Source organism: Leishmania martiniquensis, chromosome 36 (assembly GCF_017916325.1).
Source record: "Leishmania martiniquensis isolate LSCM1 chromosome 36, whole genome shotgun sequence".
NCBI lineage: Eukaryota > Euglenozoa > Kinetoplastea > Trypanosomatida > Trypanosomatidae > Leishmania > Leishmania martiniquensis.
Window position 1 is genome coordinate 1,054,428 of NC_090171.1, and position 20,887 is coordinate 1,075,314.

Here is a 20,887-nt window from a genome sequence, read left to right on the forward strand (position 1 = left end):
ACCGCACTGAGCTTCGCCGATCTCACCCGTCAAAGATGCTCAGCAGACCGACTAGAGTAGAGCGCAGGTGTGGTCTGCCACCACCTCTTCACTTTTTGATTATTCCCCACGCACTTCCCCTCTGGCACCCCCTGTGCGCTTTTCCCCGCTCCTCCTCAGCCTTCGCATGAGCACGTGAACGATGCCGCGAGATGTAGATCTCGAGCGACTGACGGCGTTCGCCAAGGACTATGCGCAGCTGTACGCGCGCTTTGCGAATCACTTCGCTATCCCGGAGAGAGCTACAATCGACGGCTTTGCGGAGCTTTTTGAGGCGAGCCATATCGAGTACCTTCACTACTGCGGCGGCACAACGCTCGACCGTCCGTTCTTTCCTGCCATCACGAGTGACCTTCTCATGCTGAGCTCTGCTTACCTGTCCATTCCGGAGGCGGTGGCGCTGCGAGGCGCTCGCACGTTTGGGCTGCTTTTGAGCTTCTTCCTCTACGCCACTCAGCCCGCACGCCAGCAGCCCACGGCTCTGCCAAATATGGAAAGTGAAGAAATGCCGTCGTCGCCAGCCCCTGCAGCAGCGTCGCTTGTGGAATCCACAGCACCCCACAATGAAGGAAGGCGAGCGACTCGCATCTCGATGAAGGCGGACACCCTCACCAGCTCAAGCACCCAGCAATCACACTCTAGTAGTGCAGCAGCAAAGACGGTAGCCACCGCGCCATCCTCGCCGCCGGTCCCGTCGTCCCTGCGGCTCCCGATGCAGCCAGTGCCGATAAGCGTCAGCTGCATGCGCCTATTACTTTCCCGTCTGTCGATGGACGCAGGATCGGGGATCGCGTCCGGGCAGTCCTCTGCAGCGTCCCACTCGCCGACTCAGCTATCCCATACCGAGGCCAAAGTTGTGCTGGCGCTGCACCGCGCCTCTGGGTGGCATATTGAGCCCTATCTACCGCAGAGCAAGCACATATCTGCGCTCTTGTCTGCACATCAGGCATGCGCGGTACCGCTCGTACAGTATGCTGCACCTGTCCCTCGCACGCTGTTTGCGGCCAAGCTGACAGCACGGTCGATGCTGAATGTGTCGGCGGCACCAGAGGAGATCGGCGGGTCCGACAGCCTCTTTCTCAACCCGGACTTTGTGCGACTGCGGCGGGAGTACGAGGCGATGCGCCGCCAACTCCTACAGGGAGAGCGCATGTGAGGGCAGGGAGCGAAGCAGCATTTCCTTCCATGATGATGCACTCTGACGCCCAGAGGTGGCAAAGTAGCTTTGTGCTCGCCTGCGCCGCACGTCACTCCGTCTCTTCCTCACCACCGCCACCACCTACCCCTACGGCAGATCGTGGGCAAGCGGAGGGGGAGGGGGAGAGACGGAGTGTCACCCCACGCATAACTTTACCTGCCTGTCCGTCTTTTTCATGCGATAATGACCCGGACAGCGAACGCCCCCTAAGAGGGCGACCACAGCGAAGCGCCAAAGCAAGTGAAGGGAAACAAGTAGGCGTGTGCTTGCCTGCTGATTTGCTTCAGAGGCCCCTCCCTCCCCCCACTCTACCTTCATCTATTTCTGGTCTCTCTCTCTGCCTACGTCCTTTGCACACGCGGCCTCGGATCGCCATCGCCTTTGGAGCAAACAACAGATTGCGCGCCTGCTTGTGCACGCCGTGCCGCGCGAACGACGAGTCTGCTCACCTCTATTCCTTTCCTCTGCTCCGCGATGGCCCTTCGGCGCGCCGTGCTGCGAGGGGGGCGGTCTTCCCTATCGCCTCTCTTGGCCAGCATTCGATGTGCGTGGCAGCCGCACAGCACTTTGAGCCCAGCGCAAACTCACTTGAGCACAGACGCAGTCTCGGCTTCCTCATCAGCCGGCCCGTCACTGGCGTTGGAGGACTCGGCAGCGCCGGGCTCACCTCGTGGCCCCCGAGAGGCGGACCTGCTGTTTGACGTACTCGGCGTTCCTGAAGATCCGCCCCCGCACGCTGAGCTGGAAACTGATGCGCCAAACCGCAGAGCTTGGCGCATGCCCCGTAATGCATTCTCAGCATCATTGACCAACGTTGGCCGAGAGGGGCGAGCCTCGGATGCATCGGTGCCTGCATCGGCTCCGCACGTTCAACAGGCTGTTCGCCAGGCGGTGCTTCATCCCTTGTGCAGCGCCGACTCGCAGGTCGGCGGTAGCGAATTGCATGAACCAAAGCCGGGCAAGAGTGCTGCGTCGTCGTCGTCGTCGAAGCCGGACCTATGGGAGTCGTACAAGGTGATCATTGTGGACGCGTTGGGAATGCCCGCTGATTTGCCGAAAGCTGCACCAGGGAGCTTTGAGGACCTGCTCGAGCTCTCACCGTCAATCCTTCGGACGCAGCTGCAGAAGCTGATGGAGCGCAAGCGCTATCGCGCCCTCACCCCTGTGCAGGCCGCCGTCATTCCGCTCATGCTAGAACACCGCGATCTGCTCTGTATTGCGCCAACAGCGACTGGCAAGACTCTCTGCTATGTATACGCGGCTCTCCTGCACCTGCTGCTGAAGGACATGGGTGACCGGTCAGCCGCGATGGCGGGCAGTGAGGGTGGCGGTGTAAGTCTGAACCGGCGGCAAGTGGAGACCTTCCTGCACGAGAAGATCAGCAAAGGGGAAATCTGTCCCTACTGCGAACTGAGCATCGTCGAGGTGCGCGTGTGTCCGACGACAGGCTTTCCGCACGCATCCGTGTCCGAGATCGAGAGCGACTTTGCTCTTCGGTCGAAGGAGCGGCGCGCGATGCGTCTGGAAGAGCTACAATCCTCTGTCGCGGAGCCGCGCGTGCTGGTACTGGTACCGAATAGTCCGTTGGCCTCTCAAGTTTCTGCGGTATTCCGCTCTCTTCACTGCGACTACAGGATCCGCAGCATGGTGCGTGCCTCCAGCGCAGAGGAGCAGCGCAAGTACCTGCATGCGCTCGAGGACGGCGCCGACGTGCTCGTTGCCTCCCCGGAAACCATACTGCCAGCGTTATACAAGCGCAAGCTATCCCTACGGCGAGTGCAGACAGTGGTGATGGATGAAGTCGACGACATCGTCTCTGTGAATCACTTCGAGCCCATGAAGATCATCCTGGGCGCGTTGCCAAAGGGTGCGCTACGGCCGCAGCGGCTTCTGTTCGGTGCCTCACTGCCGCCCGTCGCCTATGAAATGATCAGAACAACGATGCTTCTGCCCTCTCATAGGTTCGTGCTCGTCGACCTCAAAGCCCCGGCAGAGCGGCGCCGCGCTACGCCCTCTCCTCTCGTGACGTCGTCATCGACGCCATCCTCCTCCTCCTCCCTCTCAACCAACAAGCCAAGCGCAGGGGGCGACGGCGATCGGCCCGCAGGGGCCTTGTCAGCGACCGTCACGGGTGGTCTCCTTACCGCGCGCACGAATCTGCGCCACCTTGTGTTCATGGTGGGGCGCGCCGAGAAGGTGCAGAAGCTGGCGTGGCTTTACGAGACCGGCAAGCTCAGCCCGGACCAGCGCACTCTCATCTTCTGCAACTCACGCCACAACGTCGCGTACGTGTGCGACAAGATGAAGGAGTTAGTTTCGCAAGTGAACTTTACCACTCTTACCTCGCACGCCTCGTCGACGGCACGCGAAGGTGTACTGAAAATGTTCCGAACAGGGGTGTCAACCAGCCTAATCTGCACGGACCTGCTGAGTCGAGGAATCGATTTTCAGGGCGTGGTCTATGTCGTGCACTACGACATGCCTACGGACATGGAGACCTGGATGCACCGGTGTGGTCGCTGCGGTCGTGGAGGACTGCTGCAGGGAAAGGGGTATGTATATACCTTTTTTCAGCCAGAGAACATCAAGCTGGCAAAGCCGCTCGTCGGGTATCTCCGCCAGCACCAACAGCTGGTGCCGCCGAAGCTGCGCGAGTACGCGAATCAGTCATTCATTGACGTGTTCAACAACTCGCTCTTCCACCATCCGACGCGGCCGTATCGAAAGGATGATCCGCAGAACAGCACACCGGTTCTCGGCCGATGCTCGAGACGCTTCCCTGACTATAAGCAGGGCATCATTCACAAGTACTTTAGGCCACAGTGACGGCTGAGACGCTGCGTACGCCTGATGCGGATGGAAGAAGCAGATGGTGGGACAAAATAGTGCTTTCGGTCCTTCGGCGGTTGCAACCCCCACCGCAGCGCTTCATCAGTTTCCCTTTTCTTTTTTCGACAATGCAGAGTCCGCACAGATCCGCGATAACTTTGGAGCTGGCTGCGGCGCTTACCCCTTTTTTTTCTCTTTACACGCACGCCAGCGCACACGCACACGCCGTAACCTTCGTTTTAAAAAAACCCCAAAAAAACTCTTGTTGCCGTTGCTAACGCGCGAGCGAATGCTGCAGCCACGCTTGAGCTTTTTCTCGAGGAAACGCTCAGAGAGAGAGAGGGGGAAGCCAACCCGATGTGTGCAAACCTCACAGGCGCCGCGCTCTCTCCACTTTCTCGTGTGCAGCGCAGACGGCAGCTTGCGGATATCACCGTCTCCTTCTACACACACACACAATCTTCAGTGAAGCTGTGCTGTGGGATGTCGGTATGTCGTTTACGGGAGGGGACGCCTCCGCCGCGTGTGTTTTTGCCACGCGGCCGTGCCACGCTTTCAGCCCCCCTCCCCGTTTCTGATTCTCCTCAGCTGTCTCTGCGTCCAAATTCTGGGTCGATCGGGCTGGCTCGTCATCCCTCTTTCTCTTCACCCCCGTCCCGACGCCTCCTCGTTCCCACTTCCACCATCGAAGGCCTCTTATAGCCTCAGTCGCCCTCCCTCCTCAATCACCACCACCATCAGCACACAACGTCTCCTTACAAGTAACTTGTTCTTCACGGTCCCCATCACACCCGGTGTCTTTCCTTTTTCCTCGCTACGTACTCTAACCCCTAACTCCCCCCTGCCGCCGCCCCGCCTCTCACGTTGGTCCCTCGATGGGAAGCAAAAAGAAGCCGGTGAAGATCCCGCCCATCCACGAGCTTCGGCCTGGTTGGGCGGCAGTAGCATTCCATACCGCCATTTATCTCATCCGTCACGACTTCGTCGCAGCTGTTGTTGCCGCCTTTATTGTGCAGCCGCTCTATCAGCGGGTGGTTCTGCAGAACAGCTATCTGCAGGGGCTCTCCGCCCCCGCCCTCTTCACGCTGGTCTTCGCGGTGCTCTGCCACTGCGTGCCGTGGGCCCTCTTCAACGGCATCTTCCTCTTCTTCGACAGCCTCCACCCCCAGTATGGGATCGAAGGCCTCAAAAACAACCTCCTCCTTGCCCCGCTGGGCCGCAGGATGGCCATGTACAAGCTTCCCCGAAAGCCGCAGCAGGTACCATCCGCAAGGCTCATCTTCAACACCATGTTGCACGCCGTGGTCAATCAGTACCTCGTCATACCGGTGATACTCTATGCATACATGGTGTACACGAACTCGTGCGTGCTGCAGGCCCCACCGCCGGAGACGGCCATTGTCGGCTTCACCCCAGAAGACATGGCCGACTACATGAGCGGTCACAATCTAACGAAAATGCTGAGGAGCCTCCTCGCCATCACGCCTCACTTTCTGATCGCTAACGTGATTAATGAAGTTGGCTTCTACACGGCGCACGGCATCCTGCACTCGAGCCCCACCCTCTACCGTATGTTTCATAAGAAGCATCACATGTACACGGGCACCATCAGCATCGCCGCCGAGTACGCCTCACCACTGGAGGAGATTCTCGCTAATTCGATCCCGACAGCTGCGTATTTTGCGTTCATGTTCTTTCACTACACGCGGGAGGAGGCATCCAAGTCAGTCTTCGTCACGTCAGCACGGGCGTGGCCTCTCTTCATGACGTGGATGTGGGCACGCCTATGGGAGACGTACGAGGTGCACAGCGGCTACTGCTTCAGCGACACCTGGCTGGGCAAACTTGGCCTCTTGCACGGCCACCGCGCACGCTTCCACGACTTTCATCACACGCACAATGTCTGCAACTACGGCAGCGGCCTCTTCATGGACGCGCTCCTCAACACGATGGATCCCTACCTGATCCACCGCTACCCAGTCAAGCACCCGTGCGCCATGACGCCAGAGGAGGACTTGAAAATGCAGAGCGACCTGGAGCCTACCAGTGACGAGACGGACACAGTGCGCGCACGTTCATGAAAGAACGCAGGCACAAGTCGACTTCCCGGGTCAAATCACTTTGCTGCTGTCGGAGCACCGAATTTCCCCTTTCTCCTTGCTTTTTTTCTGGTCAGTTTAGTCCGCGAGTGTCACAGACTTCCCTACCGCTACTTTTTTCCTTCAAAACGTCTTCTGGCGATGCCGGCCACCTCTGTGCGGGGGGTCTTCGGGGGGAATGGAGGTGGAGGTGCAGAGCTGCTCGCACGCTTTGGTGTCGGTGGACCGGTCTGGGCTGGCGCTGTGTCGAAGGGGCGCGCGGTCAAGATGGGGCTTGAGCTCGCTCACGTCGAATCGTATCGGCACGACTCGACGAATATGCGCACCCACTCACGTTTGTGTGTTTGTTGCTCTTCTTTAGCTGCGCTGCGTTGAGGCCGAGCGCAGCCCTCGACCTTCGGCGCCTGGGCTGTGCGTACGTGCGTGCATGTGCAGTGGAATGGCAGTGGAGCTGAAAAAGGCGCCCCAAAGCGTTGCACGGCCCACCGGTCCCTGGACAGCGCCCCGGTGTAGCGGAGGTCGATGCGCTGTGGTCGTCAACGTCCATTCGCCGGCCTCGTTGTGGCAGAATGGACGCATTTTTCTTGTGTTTTTTTATTGTGTATGTTCCACCGAGCCGTCGACTCGAGCGTCCCATGTCAGTATGCGAATGGACTCGTCCTCATCCTTTTTCTTTGCGGGTGTCTGCTCACGCTCTCGATTCGGCGGACAAATGCGCTCCCACACGCACGTACACCACCACCACCACACAGACACACCAGGCCCTCGCTGCTTGGTTGTGTGGAGAGCCTGAGCCATCCTGAAGGGGTGCAGCTGGCGGCGCCCGGCATGGCGGGAGCGGGTGTGAGGCGACCCTCGAAGTGTGTGGGTGGGTAGAGCTCGAGGCAGAGACCGTGCTCGTGTCGCTGCGTAGGCAAGCATTGCTGTAGCAGGCGTGCCGGCGGCTGCCTCGCGTCACGCGGTCGGGCCTGGGTGTCAGGGGCGGAGTGGGAGGGGATGCGAATCCAACTCATGCCGTATGGCGGAGTGCGGCTACGCGGAGGAAGCGCAACCGCCTATGCACGCCTGCCATGTCAGCGTCGCTGTGTGTGTGTGTAAGTGTCATGGCAACCCCTTTTTCTTTCCCACCCACCCACCCCTTTCCCCTCTTCGCTGCAAAGGAAGGGCGTGCGCCATGATTTTTAGTGCGCTTCGCTATGCCCTTTTATTTGGGCGTATGCTGTGATTGTGTTGAGCGTTGCTGTTGCTTCTCGAATACATTTTAGCCCGGTTCTTTTGCAAAGTCGCGGTGGCCTGTTTCTTCGTGGAGCGGCTGCTGTTGCTGTGTTGTAGAGATAGGCGGGCCTTGGGGGGAGGGAGGAATCGGAGGGATCGTGCCGCTTGCAACAGTGCCTGCGTTTGAGTGGCGGGAGATCAAAGACTCATCACGGAGTGGCTACGGAAAAGAGAAGATGCGGAGAGGGTGAAGAGACGGGCCAGTCGCTTCCGTTCCCGTTCTCTTCTCGTGTGCGGTTGGCCGGTGTTTGTCTCGGTGCGGGGACCATAAAGGAGCGGAGCGGCGGTGCATGTGCGCCAGCCTGCTGGTGCATCGCCTCTTGCCGGTATTTCATAAAAACGAGAACAAAGGAAATGCCGGCAAGAGGATGAGGACATGGCGCCATCTACAGCACGTGAGGTCTGTGTGTGTGTGTGTGTGTGTGGAGGCGGTATCCTTATATATATATATATTCGTGGCCTCTATCCCCCTCCTGAGGTTTTCTGAAAAGGTCACCACGCGCGTCCTCCTCGGCCTTTGCCATCCTCGTTCGCGTCGTTATCCTCTGTATCTCATCCGCATCTCCTCATCCTTCTCCTCCTTTTTTATGTTTCACTCCATCCCCGCGCGTTGCCAACCCGACACCACACCCCATATCGTCAATTTTTTTTTTGCTGTCGTTGTGGTGGTTGTTCCACCTGATGTAGGAAAGCTATCTCCAGGGGAACCGTACCGGAGAAAAGAGGTCGCGGGCAACACCACAAAGGCACACAAAGCCAAGCACATACACACCCTTCCGCATACGCCGCCGGGTTATCCCCACCTCTCTCTACTCTGTCCGCCCATTCCATCCCCCTTCTGCCGCAGCGCACGCGATGACGTGTGAGCTCAATAAGCCGATGGCGGACGTCGCGGTCGCCACTACGGCGCCGAAGTTGGTGACGCTCAAGGAAGCAATCGAGCAGGACGGGCTGCCACCGACGCCTTCTGCGACGCAGCGTCGGCTGATGGGCGTTCACATCACCGGGTGCCCGAGTTTAGTGAATGGGCACATGCTTCCAAGGCACAAAACAGTTGCCAATGACTTCTCCTCCATTGACCCCCTGCAGTATCGCAAGGCGCACAAGGTGCGCAACAACAACACGGCTAGCTACATCGAAAGAGAGGAAAACGTGCTAGGCATGCTCACCACCAACCAATGTGTCAACCGCATGACCCGCCTCGGCGTGCAGTTGCGGGATGAGTGGGCCAAGAACCCGAAAGACGCGCCAACAGTCAATAGCCTTTCGCTGCGTGGCTACCACAGTCGCTTTCTCGCCCCAAGCTTTGACCAGCGGTCCACATATCGGTGGGACTACTGTCAGTGGGAGCCGGACGGCCTCCACGACACAATTCGCCGCGAGCAGCTCGCCACGTACCGCGACGCGTGGACGGAGGACGAGCGGGCGGATGTGGCCATATCCATGAAGATTCCGTACCTGACAATGGGGGTGTCCTCAGATCGGCTCAAAGACAAGTCGACAATCTATCGGAAGGACTTCATGGAATATGCCACCCCAGAGGAGTACCGTACGCTATCCCACAAAACCAACCTCGAAGACCTCGGCAGCACGTACGCCTACTCCGCCTACTCCGTCGATGACCCGCGCCGCCAGGTCGTGTACGACGCGGCCGTCGCCGCCCTAAAGACGCCGCATAGTGTGTTGGAGAAAACGTTCAGCCCGCGCAGCTCCTTCCTTGACAACAGCGCGTGGGCCAAGCGGCAGTCCTCAGCACGTGAGGAGCTGGACCGCCTGCGTGCGATGCGGCGCGAGACGGTGCGCCTATCCGCAGCGAAGCGCAACACCTCTAAGCCTTCCGATGGCCCGACGAAGAACCCGGTTGTGATTCCTGGCATGAAGGGTTGCGGCTACCGTCGCGCGCCGAAGGAGAGCACCTCGTACGTGTTTCTTCCACGCGATCATTTCAACTACCAAGCGGTAGACAACTTTTAGGCTGTCATCATCGTTGGCCTCACAGATCGCGCAAACGGTGTGTGCGTATGCTTATACGTGTATGCCAGAGTATTTGTGCATCTATATGCGTGTGTGCGCTGGTCGTCTCTTAGAGTTTTCATATGTATAGAACGCTTCTTGCACGTGGTGGGTGTGCATCGTGACCATGTCAACCCACAGACACGTGCACACAATACAGGGACAGAGAGCGAGAGGAGTGAAGAGGGGCATATGCGGTGCTCCTAATTTCATGGTGTTCAAGGAAAGGCCTATGTTGTGCGCCATCATGCCCCACCGCTCCTCTTAGCTGCCTTCTTGGTCGTTGTGCGCTTCATGAAACTGCTTATGTGCTTTCCTCTCTCCTTCCATCTTTCTCTCACTTCGATGTACTAAAGCGTGCACGGATAGGGGTGGGGTGGGTGCGCACAGCAGCCGGCAAACGCACAAAATATACAGGACGTGCTGCTGTTGATCGCTGTTGGGGAGAGAGGTAGGGCGGGGGTCGTGTCCCCTTCATGCCCCCTTTCTCCTCTTTGCGTCTCTCTTACGTGCGTCTCGGTGTGTTCGTCTGTTCACGAGGCATCTCGCTGCTTCTTTGTGTCATGGCGGTGGTGAAAATCAACGCTGACTCTCAACTGGGCTTCGCCACTCTTCCGCCCCCCCTCCCATCCTCCTCCCTTCTCTCGTTCCCTCTACGACCGAAGCGGAGAAGCCCTGGTGGGCAAACAATATCGTGCGCCCTCTGTTGCCGGTGTTCCTCCACACGCATCGCATCGGCATTCGCCGTGTCTTTTGCTGTTGTAACGGGTCAGATCACCTTTCGGCTGGCTTCTATGGCGCGCACCAGCGATCCCCACTCCTGTCCCCTCTCGCCCCACCCCACCTTCCCTTCGCTGTGCATCCTGCTGCTGAGTTGCCTTCATGCCTTTCTCTTCATTTTCAGCGAGGGCAGCGAGGTCACACAGGATTTCACCGCATAAAACATATCCCCACTTCAGTAGGCAGAAGCGCCGCATTGGCTGGCGAGTGGAGGCATCGCTCGGTGGGGGAGACCGGTCGGCTTCGCCCTTCCTCTCCGCTTCTTGCTAGTAATCCATAATGCGCTCTTCAGAGATGCCGCGGGGCGCCGCGTCGCCGGCCCCCCTCTGCCAATGTCTGGCCGCCGACTCGGTCTCGAGCGTGGTTTCGTACCTCCAGCGGGAGGCCATCGTTGATGACCCCAATGCACGGCTACAGGCACTCGGTGAGGTGTTGGCTCACGTCAACGCGTCGCCAATAGAAGACAGCACTGCTGCTGCCGAAGGCCACGGCGCTGGTGGTCTCACTCCCTCTTCCTCTACGGACGCACGCACGCACGGTGCAAGGTGGAAGTGGGCGGATGTGGTTATGCGTGGGGTAACCGATCCGTGGTCGCGCATCCGCTCTCTCGCTGCACCGGTTATGGCGGACCTGCTAGATGCGGAGGTTCAGCTGGTGCTGCAGCGCCAAGGCGGTAGCGCCAGCTCTCACCTCACGCTGCTCAACAGGACGCCACGGGCTTCTTCGGTGACAACGGCAGCGCCGTGTGGCGCAAAGACGGGCCGGAACGACGAGCTGATTGCGGCCGAGCCCTCGTCGTCGGAGAGTGTGTCGGTGCCACTCGAGTACGTGTGGCACCGGTGGCGGGACGCGTCGCTTTGGTATGAGCAGGATGGCATTCTACGTGTACTCGCGAAGCTGTACCACCGAAGTGGCACCCCTGCTGGAGATGCCCTTCGCGCAGACGAGGCGGGTCTACGCTGTTTACTCTTCAACGTTGTCTTTCCCGCACTGCGCCATCCACAGCTCTCCGTGCAGGAGTCCGCGGCGCATGTGCTGGGCGTCCTCGCTGACCGGAAGAGCACCACCTCCCTCTCTCCGGCCATCACCTCCCTCCTCGTCGATCACGTGTGCCGCACTATAATGCAGGTGCCGGCGCCAGTCCGCAGTCACTCGCCTGTGAGCTCGCTTTCCGTGGAGGGCACGCACATCTTGGAGGGCCACCTGCTCGCCATGAGCAAGTTGGTGGATGCCGGCATCATCCATGTAGAAGACGCCGATGTGATGTCGCTTCTGCTGCGGCTGTCGAGCTATCCGGCGTCGAGCGTGCGCCAATACGTGGCGCAGATTCTGCGGCCGCCGTCGCTGCATGTGTTCACCTACCTCATGCAGTGGCTATGCGAGCACCACAACTGCGTCCCACAGAGCGCCCAAGGCGACGGAGAGCACAGTGGCAGCGCCCCAGGCGGCGGGGAGAGCGAATACGACGACGGGGTCAGCTGGCAACGTCTTGAGACAATGATGATGGCCCTGCAGCAACACCTTCTGCACCTGCATACCATGTCGGCAGCGATGCAAGACCTGTTTCGCCTGAGCCCCAATGCGCAAGACATCCTGACCCCGGCCACATTCTCGACGTCGCTATCCGTCGTCTTTCAGGCAACGCACTCGCCCCGCTTCGAGGTGGCACGGCTGGGGCTACAGCTATTCCCTTTGCTGCTGCAACTCGGCCTCCGCTTCTGCCCGTCGGCTGCGCTGCCGCACGTCTTCGAGGCATGCTCCGGCTGTGAGGGTTGCGTGCAGGCAGAACTGAATCGACTCGCCGCGTACGGGGCCTTGGAGACCTTGACGAAGGCGCAAACGTACGTGGCCACGTGCGTGGTGCCGACGATGTGGTGGTTTCTGACCATCCGGCGGTTGGTGGCGGAAGTGAGGGGAAAGATGGCGCCGTCGCAGGCGGCTGGGACACCGTGCGAGACGCGTGCGCAGGTGGAGGACGTCGTGCAGCCGTACGCCACCCTGGAGCAGGTCCAGTTCGCGTCACACGCGCACCTCCGTGGAGACGCGAGTAGCGGCACCGCGCCGCCGTGTGCCGCGGCAACGTGTGCACTGCTGCCTCTCACTGCATACTTTTCGACGGTGATGAACCCGAAGGAGTGGCACCGATGCGTCGATGAGCTGCTTGCGCCAAGCTGGTGGACCGGGTTGCTGGCGGATCCGGCGCAGAGGGAGCAGGCGCGCTTCGGGCCAGACTTTGTGCACGCGGTGCACCGGCGCGGCACGCATAATGAGAGGCGGCGCGTTGTCGAGCTTGTACCGACACTTGCGGCGGCCTTGGTCGACGCACCGACGCACCAGCAGTGCCTCCTTGTGGCAATGATCCGAGTGGCAGTGACGGCACACCTATCGGAGGCCGCAGCAGTGAAGGAGCAGGCGTTGTCTTCAGTCTACCACGAGGCCTACGCGGCGCCGGCGCTCGCCGAGGGTGGCGACACGGTGCCACTTGGCCATGTGTGGCTGAAAGACTTCATACCGACGCAGGAAGCTATCCCGACGGCGGTGCTGTGGGGCGAGCCAGCAAAAGTGAGGGAAGAGCCTATCGTCCTTGACGAAAGCACAGCGGCCGTCTCCGAGGCAATCGAGAAGAGGTGCCACCAGGAGCTATATCAGTCCCCTCAGACAGAACCGGTGGTGCTGCGCGAGCTACGTGCGCTCATTGTGAGCCTGTCGCGACCGAGCATGAGGGCACCGAACGGGGCGCACCTCTTCTGGTACACCGCAGCGCTCGCCGCGGTCTTTGGGCGGCTGGAGGAGGTGTGCCCACAGTGGCGGGAGACGGTCGACAGCAGCGGCTGCAAGGATGAGGGCCACTGGGACGATTGGGACGACGACGAGGACGGCGCCGCAGAAGGTATCTACGCGACGGAGGAGTTGAGGAACGCTAAGGCGTTGGTGGCGACTCTGCGCGAGCGCTCGGCGGCGTGGCCGGAGGCGCGCGACGTGGCGGCTGCCGAGGACCCCTTCCGCGCCAGCCTCGCCGTCCTCGCGGCCCTCTGAACGCCATGCAATGGCCTCGTCGCCGCGGCGCGCGTTGTTTCATCTGTGTCAAACTGCGAGCATTGACCCCAGTGGGATGGTATTCATTATTCTGCCCACGCAGGCGCCGTCATCGAAGAGAATCCCTGAATGATACATGCGCTCGCCCCGCCACAGATGCGCGAGGTGGCAATACAAGTCGCTGCATCGTCTTCAGCCCTGCCCCGGACTCTCTATGCGTACATCTTCCGTCCTTGTCGTCCCTCGTCCGCGCCCACGCGCCGCCATAATCCACTACCTGAGTCGCCCACCATCAGCGCGCAGTTGGTCTAGTGGTAGAATTCTCGCCTGCCACGCGGGAGGCCCGGGTTCGATTCCCGGACTGCGCAAACTTTCCCCGCATGCGAGACGCGGCTAAAGGCGCGCCCCGGGGGACCAGCCCCCCCGCTAGGCCGGCAGACGAAGGCGAGGCACCCCCAATAGCCGTGTTTTTAAGGGAAAAGAAAAGGCCGCTAGGGGGATCGAACCCCTGACCTCCGTCTTACTAGGACGGCGCTCTACCATTGAGCTAAGCAGCCTCTGGGTTTTTGGTCGTATACGCTTAGCATGCGAGTCACATTTACGTGAGATCCAGGAAAGAGTTGCGCAGTCCGGGAATCGAACCCGGGCCTCCCGCGTGGCAGGCGAGAATTCTACCACTAGACCAACTGCGCGTCGCAGCGCTGCGAGAAAAGACAGGCTGACTCATTTGTAGTCACTTCTGTATACCCCACGCCGTTTGTCGATGGTCCAGTGGTCTAGTGGCATGATTCTCCCTTAGGGTGGGAGAGGTCCCGGGTTCAATTCCCGGCTGGACCCTTTTCCCTCGGCATCCAAGAAAGAGAGCGCCACCTCGCGAACCGAACCCGACACGCTTGAGAAAGGAAGCAGCATCCCTTCCACTGCACCAGTAAGGGAGGGTCGCAAGCAGGCGTGCTTGCTGGCGCGCCACATGCAGGGAAACAGCTGTCGCCATGCATTCCACGATGGCCGGTCACATGTGCGCACCTTCCCGTAAGCCTTGCGCAGGGAGGTGTGAACGCAAGATCCTCAGGTGATTGTTCACTTAGTGCTGAACTATAAACTCCAACACTCCTACTGCAGGGAATATTTGGTCCCACCACGGGTGGGGAAGCTTCTTTTTGTCCCTCCTCCTCGGCACCTGAGCAGGCGCCAAGTGTACTGAGGAAAGAGGAAGCGTGTGCCCCCCCCTTTTGTCATGCGGTGGCCTCACGGCCTGCTCTCCAGCGAACTTGCGCAGTCCGCCTGAACGCATCTCGCTGAAATCACCTTTGCTTCTGCTGTGGCGCTGCAGCCTCGATGCACACGGCCACAATCACAGCTCAGCAACAGCCGGCACGCAACAGCGGGTGGAGGAGGGGGTGCGCGATACAGGCCAGACAACGTGCGATGCACAGAGGCAACGTAACTCCAAGGCAACGCACTTTCCTGAGCAATCATCATACCCCTTCCACACACGCACACACCGCTATTCCCCCGTTTCTGTCATGCTGCAGGCGGAGCAGGGTATCATCCTCGTCAAGATGTCTGCTGGTGTGGCCGGGCTTTTGCTTCTGCAAGAGCAGAAAGTCTCGAGGGAGGCAATGATTGCTTCCGAGGCAGTCCCTGGCGCTCGCAGTGATGCCCCCCCGTCCAAACGAGCCAATGAAATCTGAAAGCGCACCCTCTGTTCTTGCTCATAATTTAGAAAAGGGATCCACGGCTCACGTTCGAAGGGGCCCAACAGAGGTGCAGGTGTCCTCTGCAAGGGAGTGTGGTGGGAAAGCATAAGATGCGGACAGAACGAGAGAGAAGGCAGAAAACCGGAGGGGAAAAAATCGCCGAGGACCGCACCGTAGACAACAAACGTGCATGTCTCAGACGAAGGGGGGGTCTGAGGAGCAGCGAGGTAGGACGACCCGTGTAGATTTCTCAGGAGGCGCGTCTGACTCGGCCAAGAGGAATCGGAGGAAAAAATACGCGAGAGGAGGTAGGGAGCGAGGGCAAAGGCGAGAGAGTCTCTAAAAGAAACGAAAAGCACAGATAAAAAAAAAACGAGAACGCCATTCCTTACCGAATGTGTGGGCTGCGCTCCTGGAGAGAGTCGCTCAAGCGAGAGATGGGTGAAGAAAAGAAAGCAGAGGACACAAACCCGGCCAAGCAGAAAGCGCTGACTGTACCTAAAAGGAACGGAAAATCCCATGAGTGGAGACACTCACAGGAAAGGCATCCGTCGTGACTGTATTGCCGTCCACCATTCGACTTTCCACCGCGCTTGGTGTGCTGGTGTCTACGCTGCATAAAACTTGATAAGCATACAAGGTGGGGGTAGGAAGGAGGAGGGGGGGCCTCATTCTCTCTAGCGGGTGTGTCGCGTAACGAAAAAAAAGAAAATGGGGGAGACGGTAGCTAGCGAGATGTGTTTTTTTTATTTCGTAGCGGAAATTGTTGCTCGGGTAGGGAAAGAGGATAGGCGCAAGAGTTCATGCAGGTTACAAAAAGAATTCTACCATCATGAGACGGCGTCTCGCGGACCGGACCCACATATGCTAGGAGGAGAAGTGTTTTTTCTTTTCCTTGACAGTTGCTGCTGGCCAGCTTGTCAGCTCAGCCAAGCGTGAAGGATCTCTGGTTCCTCTTGATCACTCGTGGGGTTTGGGGGCGCGAAGGAACAGCAATGATGGCGGGTGCTGACAGCCTCCTCGGCAAGCTTTTACCATAAGGTGCGCAATTTAGTTCGTCTGGGCGATTGGGGGGGAGGGGGGAAGCGATACACAATAAGAGGGGAGAACGGGGGTGTGCAAAAGAAAAAAAATGAGGTTGGGAGGGGAAGGGGGGCAGATGACACCTATCCACAGCCGAGCCTGCAAGGGTGCACTGGTTCTCCTCTTCGCCCCTTTTTTTCAGCACGCATTTGGAGCAGTGCGCATGAAAGGCACTGCAATTCCACTCAACCGCTTCCATCGTGTCAACCTCCACCAGCATGCTAAGCTGATGCTCTCTCTCCTTTCGCGCGGAATCCACCGCTCTGGGGAGCGCAAAGGCGGGGCGGGTTGTTGGGTCCTGCGAAGGCCGAGAGCGAGGATGAGATTGGTTGTGGTTAATGTAATAAAAGCAATTTCACAAAGAAACGCCAAGGGGGCGCATAATCTGTCGCAAGCACGTCCCACACAGCACGCACGGGAGAAGAGGCGCGCAGCAATGCTCACAGAACGGACTCAGAGAACGTGTAGGTGTGGGCGCTTGAACATCGACGTGTTGAGTGCATGGCAAATACATACGCTCGCAGAAGCACTGTCGAAGAGAAGGAAGTGGTGTGTGTATCATTGATGCACTGAAAGCGGCGCCGTGGCTTCTTTGGTATAAATATAAAGGCGAAAAATATGACCGATAGCTTCGACAGGTCCTCAGACAATAAGTGCCTCGCTTCCCTCGCTCTGGGTCCTCTTGTAACGCTTCCACACCTCCATGCCGCCGATGCTCGCCACTGCTCCGGCGATGAATAGTACAATGCCCAGGAAAGCAATGCCGCCTCTGGACATCGACGACGAGGCAGACTCGGAGTCGGACGCCGGTATGCGGTGGCAGCCGTATCCGTTCCCGTCGAGGTAGTAGCCGTCGCCGCAAGCGTATTTGCCGCAATGCTTGCGGTAGAAAAGGCAGTCCTCGGACAGGGTGCGGTTGTCGCCGACAGCGTCGACCGGGCAGTCCATGCGGCCTAGCAGGCCAGGGTCGATATAGCACGTGCCCATTGGACTCGCCGGCGCCATCGAGTTGATGAAGCGCTCAAAGTCGGCGAAGGGGCAGATGCTATCCACTGCAATGTACGTTGTGCCTTTCGCGTCCTGGCAACGCATGTCGAAGTGCCTCAGCGCGAAGGTGAAATTGGTTGCCGGAGTCGCACCAGGGTGGCCACGCAGCACCCGCACGTAAAAGGTCGACGACGACGACGGCGCCGGCGCGTCCGCGAGCGACAGGAGCTCAATGATGAACGCCGCACCAAAGGGCGGCAGCATCGCCTCCATCGAGCTGTCACCAAGCGAAACCGCGAGAGGGGAGATGGTGGTGTCGTGTGCACTGTACTGGTACAGCTTGTACAGCGGTGCGTTTTTGCGTTGCTGGTGCATCCGCATGTTTCTCACCAGCAGGCTTGTCAGGTGGTAGTACGGCGCACCCTGCTTCCTGTGTGCAGGGTTGCTGGCGTTGTAGGCGAAGTAGAAGTGCGAGCTCATCGCCGTTACAGCGCACACGTCGTCCAGGTGCTCCCGAAGCAGCGGGTATTGAGAGAGCGCACCAGTGGATTGGTACGCGTGCGCAATGTCGCACAGCCGCTCTGCGCATCGAACGCGCAGAGTGTGGTTGGCGCAGAACCCCTGCGAGTGTACCTCTGCCGCAACCGCCTGCAGCTGGGCAAACGGCATTCGGTGGTCCAGCACTGGGTTGCACACTTCCTGCAGCTCCCGCGCCGCGTAGTTGTAGCGAGCGCGAATCATCGGCACCGCGGAGCTGAGTAGTAGTACATCATCCGCGCTGCTCACCGTGTGTATCGCGGGAAAGAAAGCTGAGACATTCGGGAAGAGACCCTGGAGCAGCGCGTTAGCGCTCTGTAGCGTCCGCAGCACATCCGTTGAGCGCGTGTACGAGATGGACAGGTTGTACGAGAGGGACGGGAAGTACGGCTCCGACACCACCGTTGAGTCTCCCGTGTAGCGGTGTCGGAGGAACTCACCCAACCTCTCCAGCATCAGCTGGCCCTCGAAGTTGAGAAACCCGCACGGGTACTCGGTGCCGCAGATGAGCGACTGGTTGCTGTCGACGATTGGGGAGCGGGCGCCGTGACGGTGCACCACCTGCACCAGCTCCACCTTATACTTCGGTGCCGCCGACACCACCGCTGCGCTGACCAGCACGGCCAACATCACCGCGAAGCGGTAGAAGAAAGCGATACCTCCCCGCATCATCGGTGACAGTGAAAAGCGAGAGAGAGAGAGAGGAGGGGGGATGAGGGGGAGAGGGGAGGTTTCTGGTGCGAGAGGAGTGCGCAGTTGTGAAAACGAGTGAAAAGAGAAGGGCAGAGACCACCAGCAGTGGTGGGAGAAGGAGGAGCGAACGATAGCTGAAAAAAATACATACAAGTGAGGTGGTGAGCAAGACAAGAGGGTAGTGAGCGGGGGCGTGAGCCAGAGGAGAGACGCTGATTGTGTGAATACAATAGGGGGAGAAGGGGAGGGCGAAGGACGCAAAGGGGGAGGGATTGGCGAGTCTACCAGAGCAGAGGCAACCACAGCAGAGAGGAAAGAAAAAAAAGGCGCAGTTTTGAGATTGCCCAGCCGTGGCAGCGAGCAAGCACACAAGTGCCTCTGAAGCGCTCGCACGTGTGCGCTGGATGGAGGTGGGCTGAAAGAAGTGAGGAAGCCCCAGAAGCCTGCGCAGCCCATCATCATGCTCTCCCCCTATTCGTGCGTCTTCCCGTCCTCACGTGCGGGTGTGTGTGTGTATGGATCTGAGTGCGGCGGCCGAGAGATACAGCAACGAAGCGCTTCAGCATGTCTGACTCATGCGCACAAAGGGCAGGTGCGGGAAGGAACCGCACCAGACACATTCTCAGAGAGGGAGAGAGAGACAGGTGCGCATACTACCGCATGCGCCAGCGCGTGGAATCCATGTATGCTTTCTCGCTCGGCTGCGACGTTTTTCCAGCTTCCTCCTCTCCTCTTCCGCTCGACGACCCGCGCGGAAGGGGAATCCACGCAGAACGCCGAAACCCATGAGCCCTTCACTTGCGAGAGAGGAAGAAAAAGGGCCGCCATGAGAGAGACACACGCACACACACAGCGACGCTGACATGGCAGGCGTGCATAGGCGGTTGCGCTTCCTCCGCGTAGCCGCACTCCGCCATACGGCATGAGTCGGATTCGCATCCCCTCCCACTCCGCCCCTGACACCCAGGCCCGACCGCGTGACGCGAGGCAGCCGCCGGCACGCCTGCTACAGCAATGCTTGCCTACGCAGCGACACGAGCACGGTCTCTGCCTCGAGCTCTACCCACCCACACACTTCGAGGGTCGCCTCACACCCGCTCCCGCCATGCCGGGCGCCGCCAGCTGCACCCCTTCAGGATGGCTCAGGCTCTCCACACAACCAAGCAGCGAGGGCCTGGTGTGTCTGTGTGGTGGTGGTGGTTGGTGTAGGTTCGAGTCCGGCTGGCACTTGGCCCATCCTATGGCTCGTGCAGACGCGCTCACTGCCGCGGCGTTCGAGGCGATGAATCGCTCTGGCTTCCGCCGCCGACGTAGATGTGCTTGACCCTGTGCCACCACGAGCAAGTGCTTCGGCCTTGGGAAGGATGGGGGATGGGGGGAGGGGTGCTACCTGATCTCCTTGCACAGAGCGGGTGCGGAGGCCCTGGGATGCCACGCACTGCGGTGGCCAAAGCCATTAGGAACGGGGGCGGTGTGGCAGCTAAAAAGGTGAGCACATCTGCAAAAGAGAAAATGAGAAAAAGAATGGTGGCGGACGGCAGGCATGGTGCATTCCAACCACGTGACGTACACCGGTTCGCCTGGCTGGTGGGCGCCCTCCCCGCCCCCCGGATGGGCGTATACCGATCTCGTTAGTCCCTCCACTCGTGCGCCCTTGATACCTCCTCTCCGGGGTGCTGGCAAAGTCGTCCATGAGGTTCACGCTGCTTTCAAGTCACATCATCGGGTAACATCACTCACGAATAGGTATACCGACACCGTCCCCCACCCCACCCCCTTCTTCCGTCACCCTCCAAAGATCTGTGTCGTGGGGGAGTAGTCAAGGGGGAGGGAGGGGGAAGGGGGAAGACGAGCCCTGACCGCCCAGTCGAATCCTCGAGAGCTGAAGTAAGAAAGAAAAAAAGGGAGGGGGGTAAAGAAAAGCATGACGGGTAGCGCACGTCGCTGAAGTGGTGGAGAGTCCTTCGACCAACTCCCTCTTTTCACTCCCGTCGAAAGCATTCAGAAACAAAAAAAATTACCGGATGCAAAAATTAAATCGTGTAGGCGTATGCGAGAGGAGCCGCTTCATTCCGCATGTAAAGCGGGGCATGAAGAGACACCGCAACGGTCACTTGGGGGGGGGGGGGCGGCCTGCTAGCAGACGCTTACGCACATGCTAGGAGCGCCACCCGTGAGACGTGCAGCTAGCCTGACTCCATATTTTGTCTGTACGCCTCTTTAACCTGCACTTTCTCTTTTCCTTGGCCTTTCTACAACTGCCGCCCATCCTCCTCCCCCTCTTTCTCTTTGCGTGCGTGTTTGTCGGTTCACCTGCGCAACGAGTGGATGACCGCTAAAAAGTGCTTTTATGTTGAAGATAAAGAGAGCGAGAGTTCAAGTGAGCGCCTTGGCAAGCAAAGAACCAACAGCAAGAAGCAGAAATCACCTCGATGTCGCTCCCTTCCCCCCACCCCCTGTGGCTGAGTGCTCATGTCAACAAGGGTGTGAGCTTCGGCTGAGGCACCCCCCCCGCCTCCCCCTGTGAGGACACACTCGCGCCTGTGTGCGATAATACCAAACGCTAGCAAGGCATCACAAGGACGTGTACACCGCTAGCCGTGTAGCATGCGCAAGCA

General features: G+C 59.4%; 6 protein-coding genes across 6 annotated transcripts; 5 read left to right on the forward strand and 1 right to left on the reverse strand.

Moving 5' to 3' along the window:
* Positions 1–181: 181 nt before the first annotated feature.
* LSCM1_00264 (uncharacterized protein) lies at positions 182–1,195 on the forward strand (the record flags this gene model as incomplete). Its single annotated transcript, XM_067317916.1, has 1 exon — positions 182–1,195. One exon carries the CDS (start codon positions 182–184, stop codon positions 1,193–1,195), a length of 1,014 nt encoding a protein of 337 aa, XP_067174021.1.
* A 516-nt stretch (positions 1,196–1,711) lies between these two features.
* On the forward strand, positions 1,712–4,063 carry LSCM1_00265 (uncharacterized protein; the record flags this gene model as incomplete). The annotated part of the gene is made up of 1 exon (XM_067317917.1): positions 1,712–4,063. The coding sequence occupies one exon, from the start codon at positions 1,712–1,714 to the stop codon at positions 4,061–4,063; it is 2,352 nt and encodes a 783-aa protein (XP_067174022.1).
* Positions 4,064–4,941: 878 nt separating this feature from the next.
* LSCM1_00266 (uncharacterized protein) lies at positions 4,942–6,147 on the forward strand (the record flags this gene model as incomplete). Its single annotated transcript, XM_067317918.1, has 1 exon — positions 4,942–6,147. One exon carries the CDS (start codon positions 4,942–4,944, stop codon positions 6,145–6,147), a length of 1,206 nt encoding a protein of 401 aa, XP_067174023.1.
* Positions 6,148–8,295: 2,148 nt separating this feature from the next.
* On the forward strand, positions 8,296–9,414 carry LSCM1_00267 (uncharacterized protein; the record flags this gene model as incomplete). The annotated part of the gene is made up of 1 exon (XM_067317919.1): positions 8,296–9,414. The coding sequence occupies one exon, from the start codon at positions 8,296–8,298 to the stop codon at positions 9,412–9,414; it is 1,119 nt and encodes a 372-aa protein (XP_067174024.1).
* Positions 9,415–10,512: 1,098 nt separating this feature from the next.
* Positions 10,513–13,269, forward strand: LSCM1_00268 (uncharacterized protein; the record flags this gene model as incomplete). The annotated part of the gene is made up of 1 exon (XM_067317920.1): positions 10,513–13,269. One exon carries the CDS (start codon positions 10,513–10,515, stop codon positions 13,267–13,269), a length of 2,757 nt encoding a protein of 918 aa, XP_067174025.1.
* Positions 13,270–16,694: 3,425 nt separating this feature from the next.
* On the reverse strand, positions 16,695–18,248 carry LSCM1_00269 (uncharacterized protein; the record flags this gene model as incomplete). The annotated part of the gene is made up of 1 exon (XM_067317921.1): positions 16,695–18,248. The coding sequence occupies one exon, from the start codon at positions 18,246–18,248 to the stop codon at positions 16,695–16,697; it is 1,554 nt and encodes a 517-aa protein (XP_067174026.1).
* Positions 18,249–20,887: the final 2,639 nt, after the last annotated feature.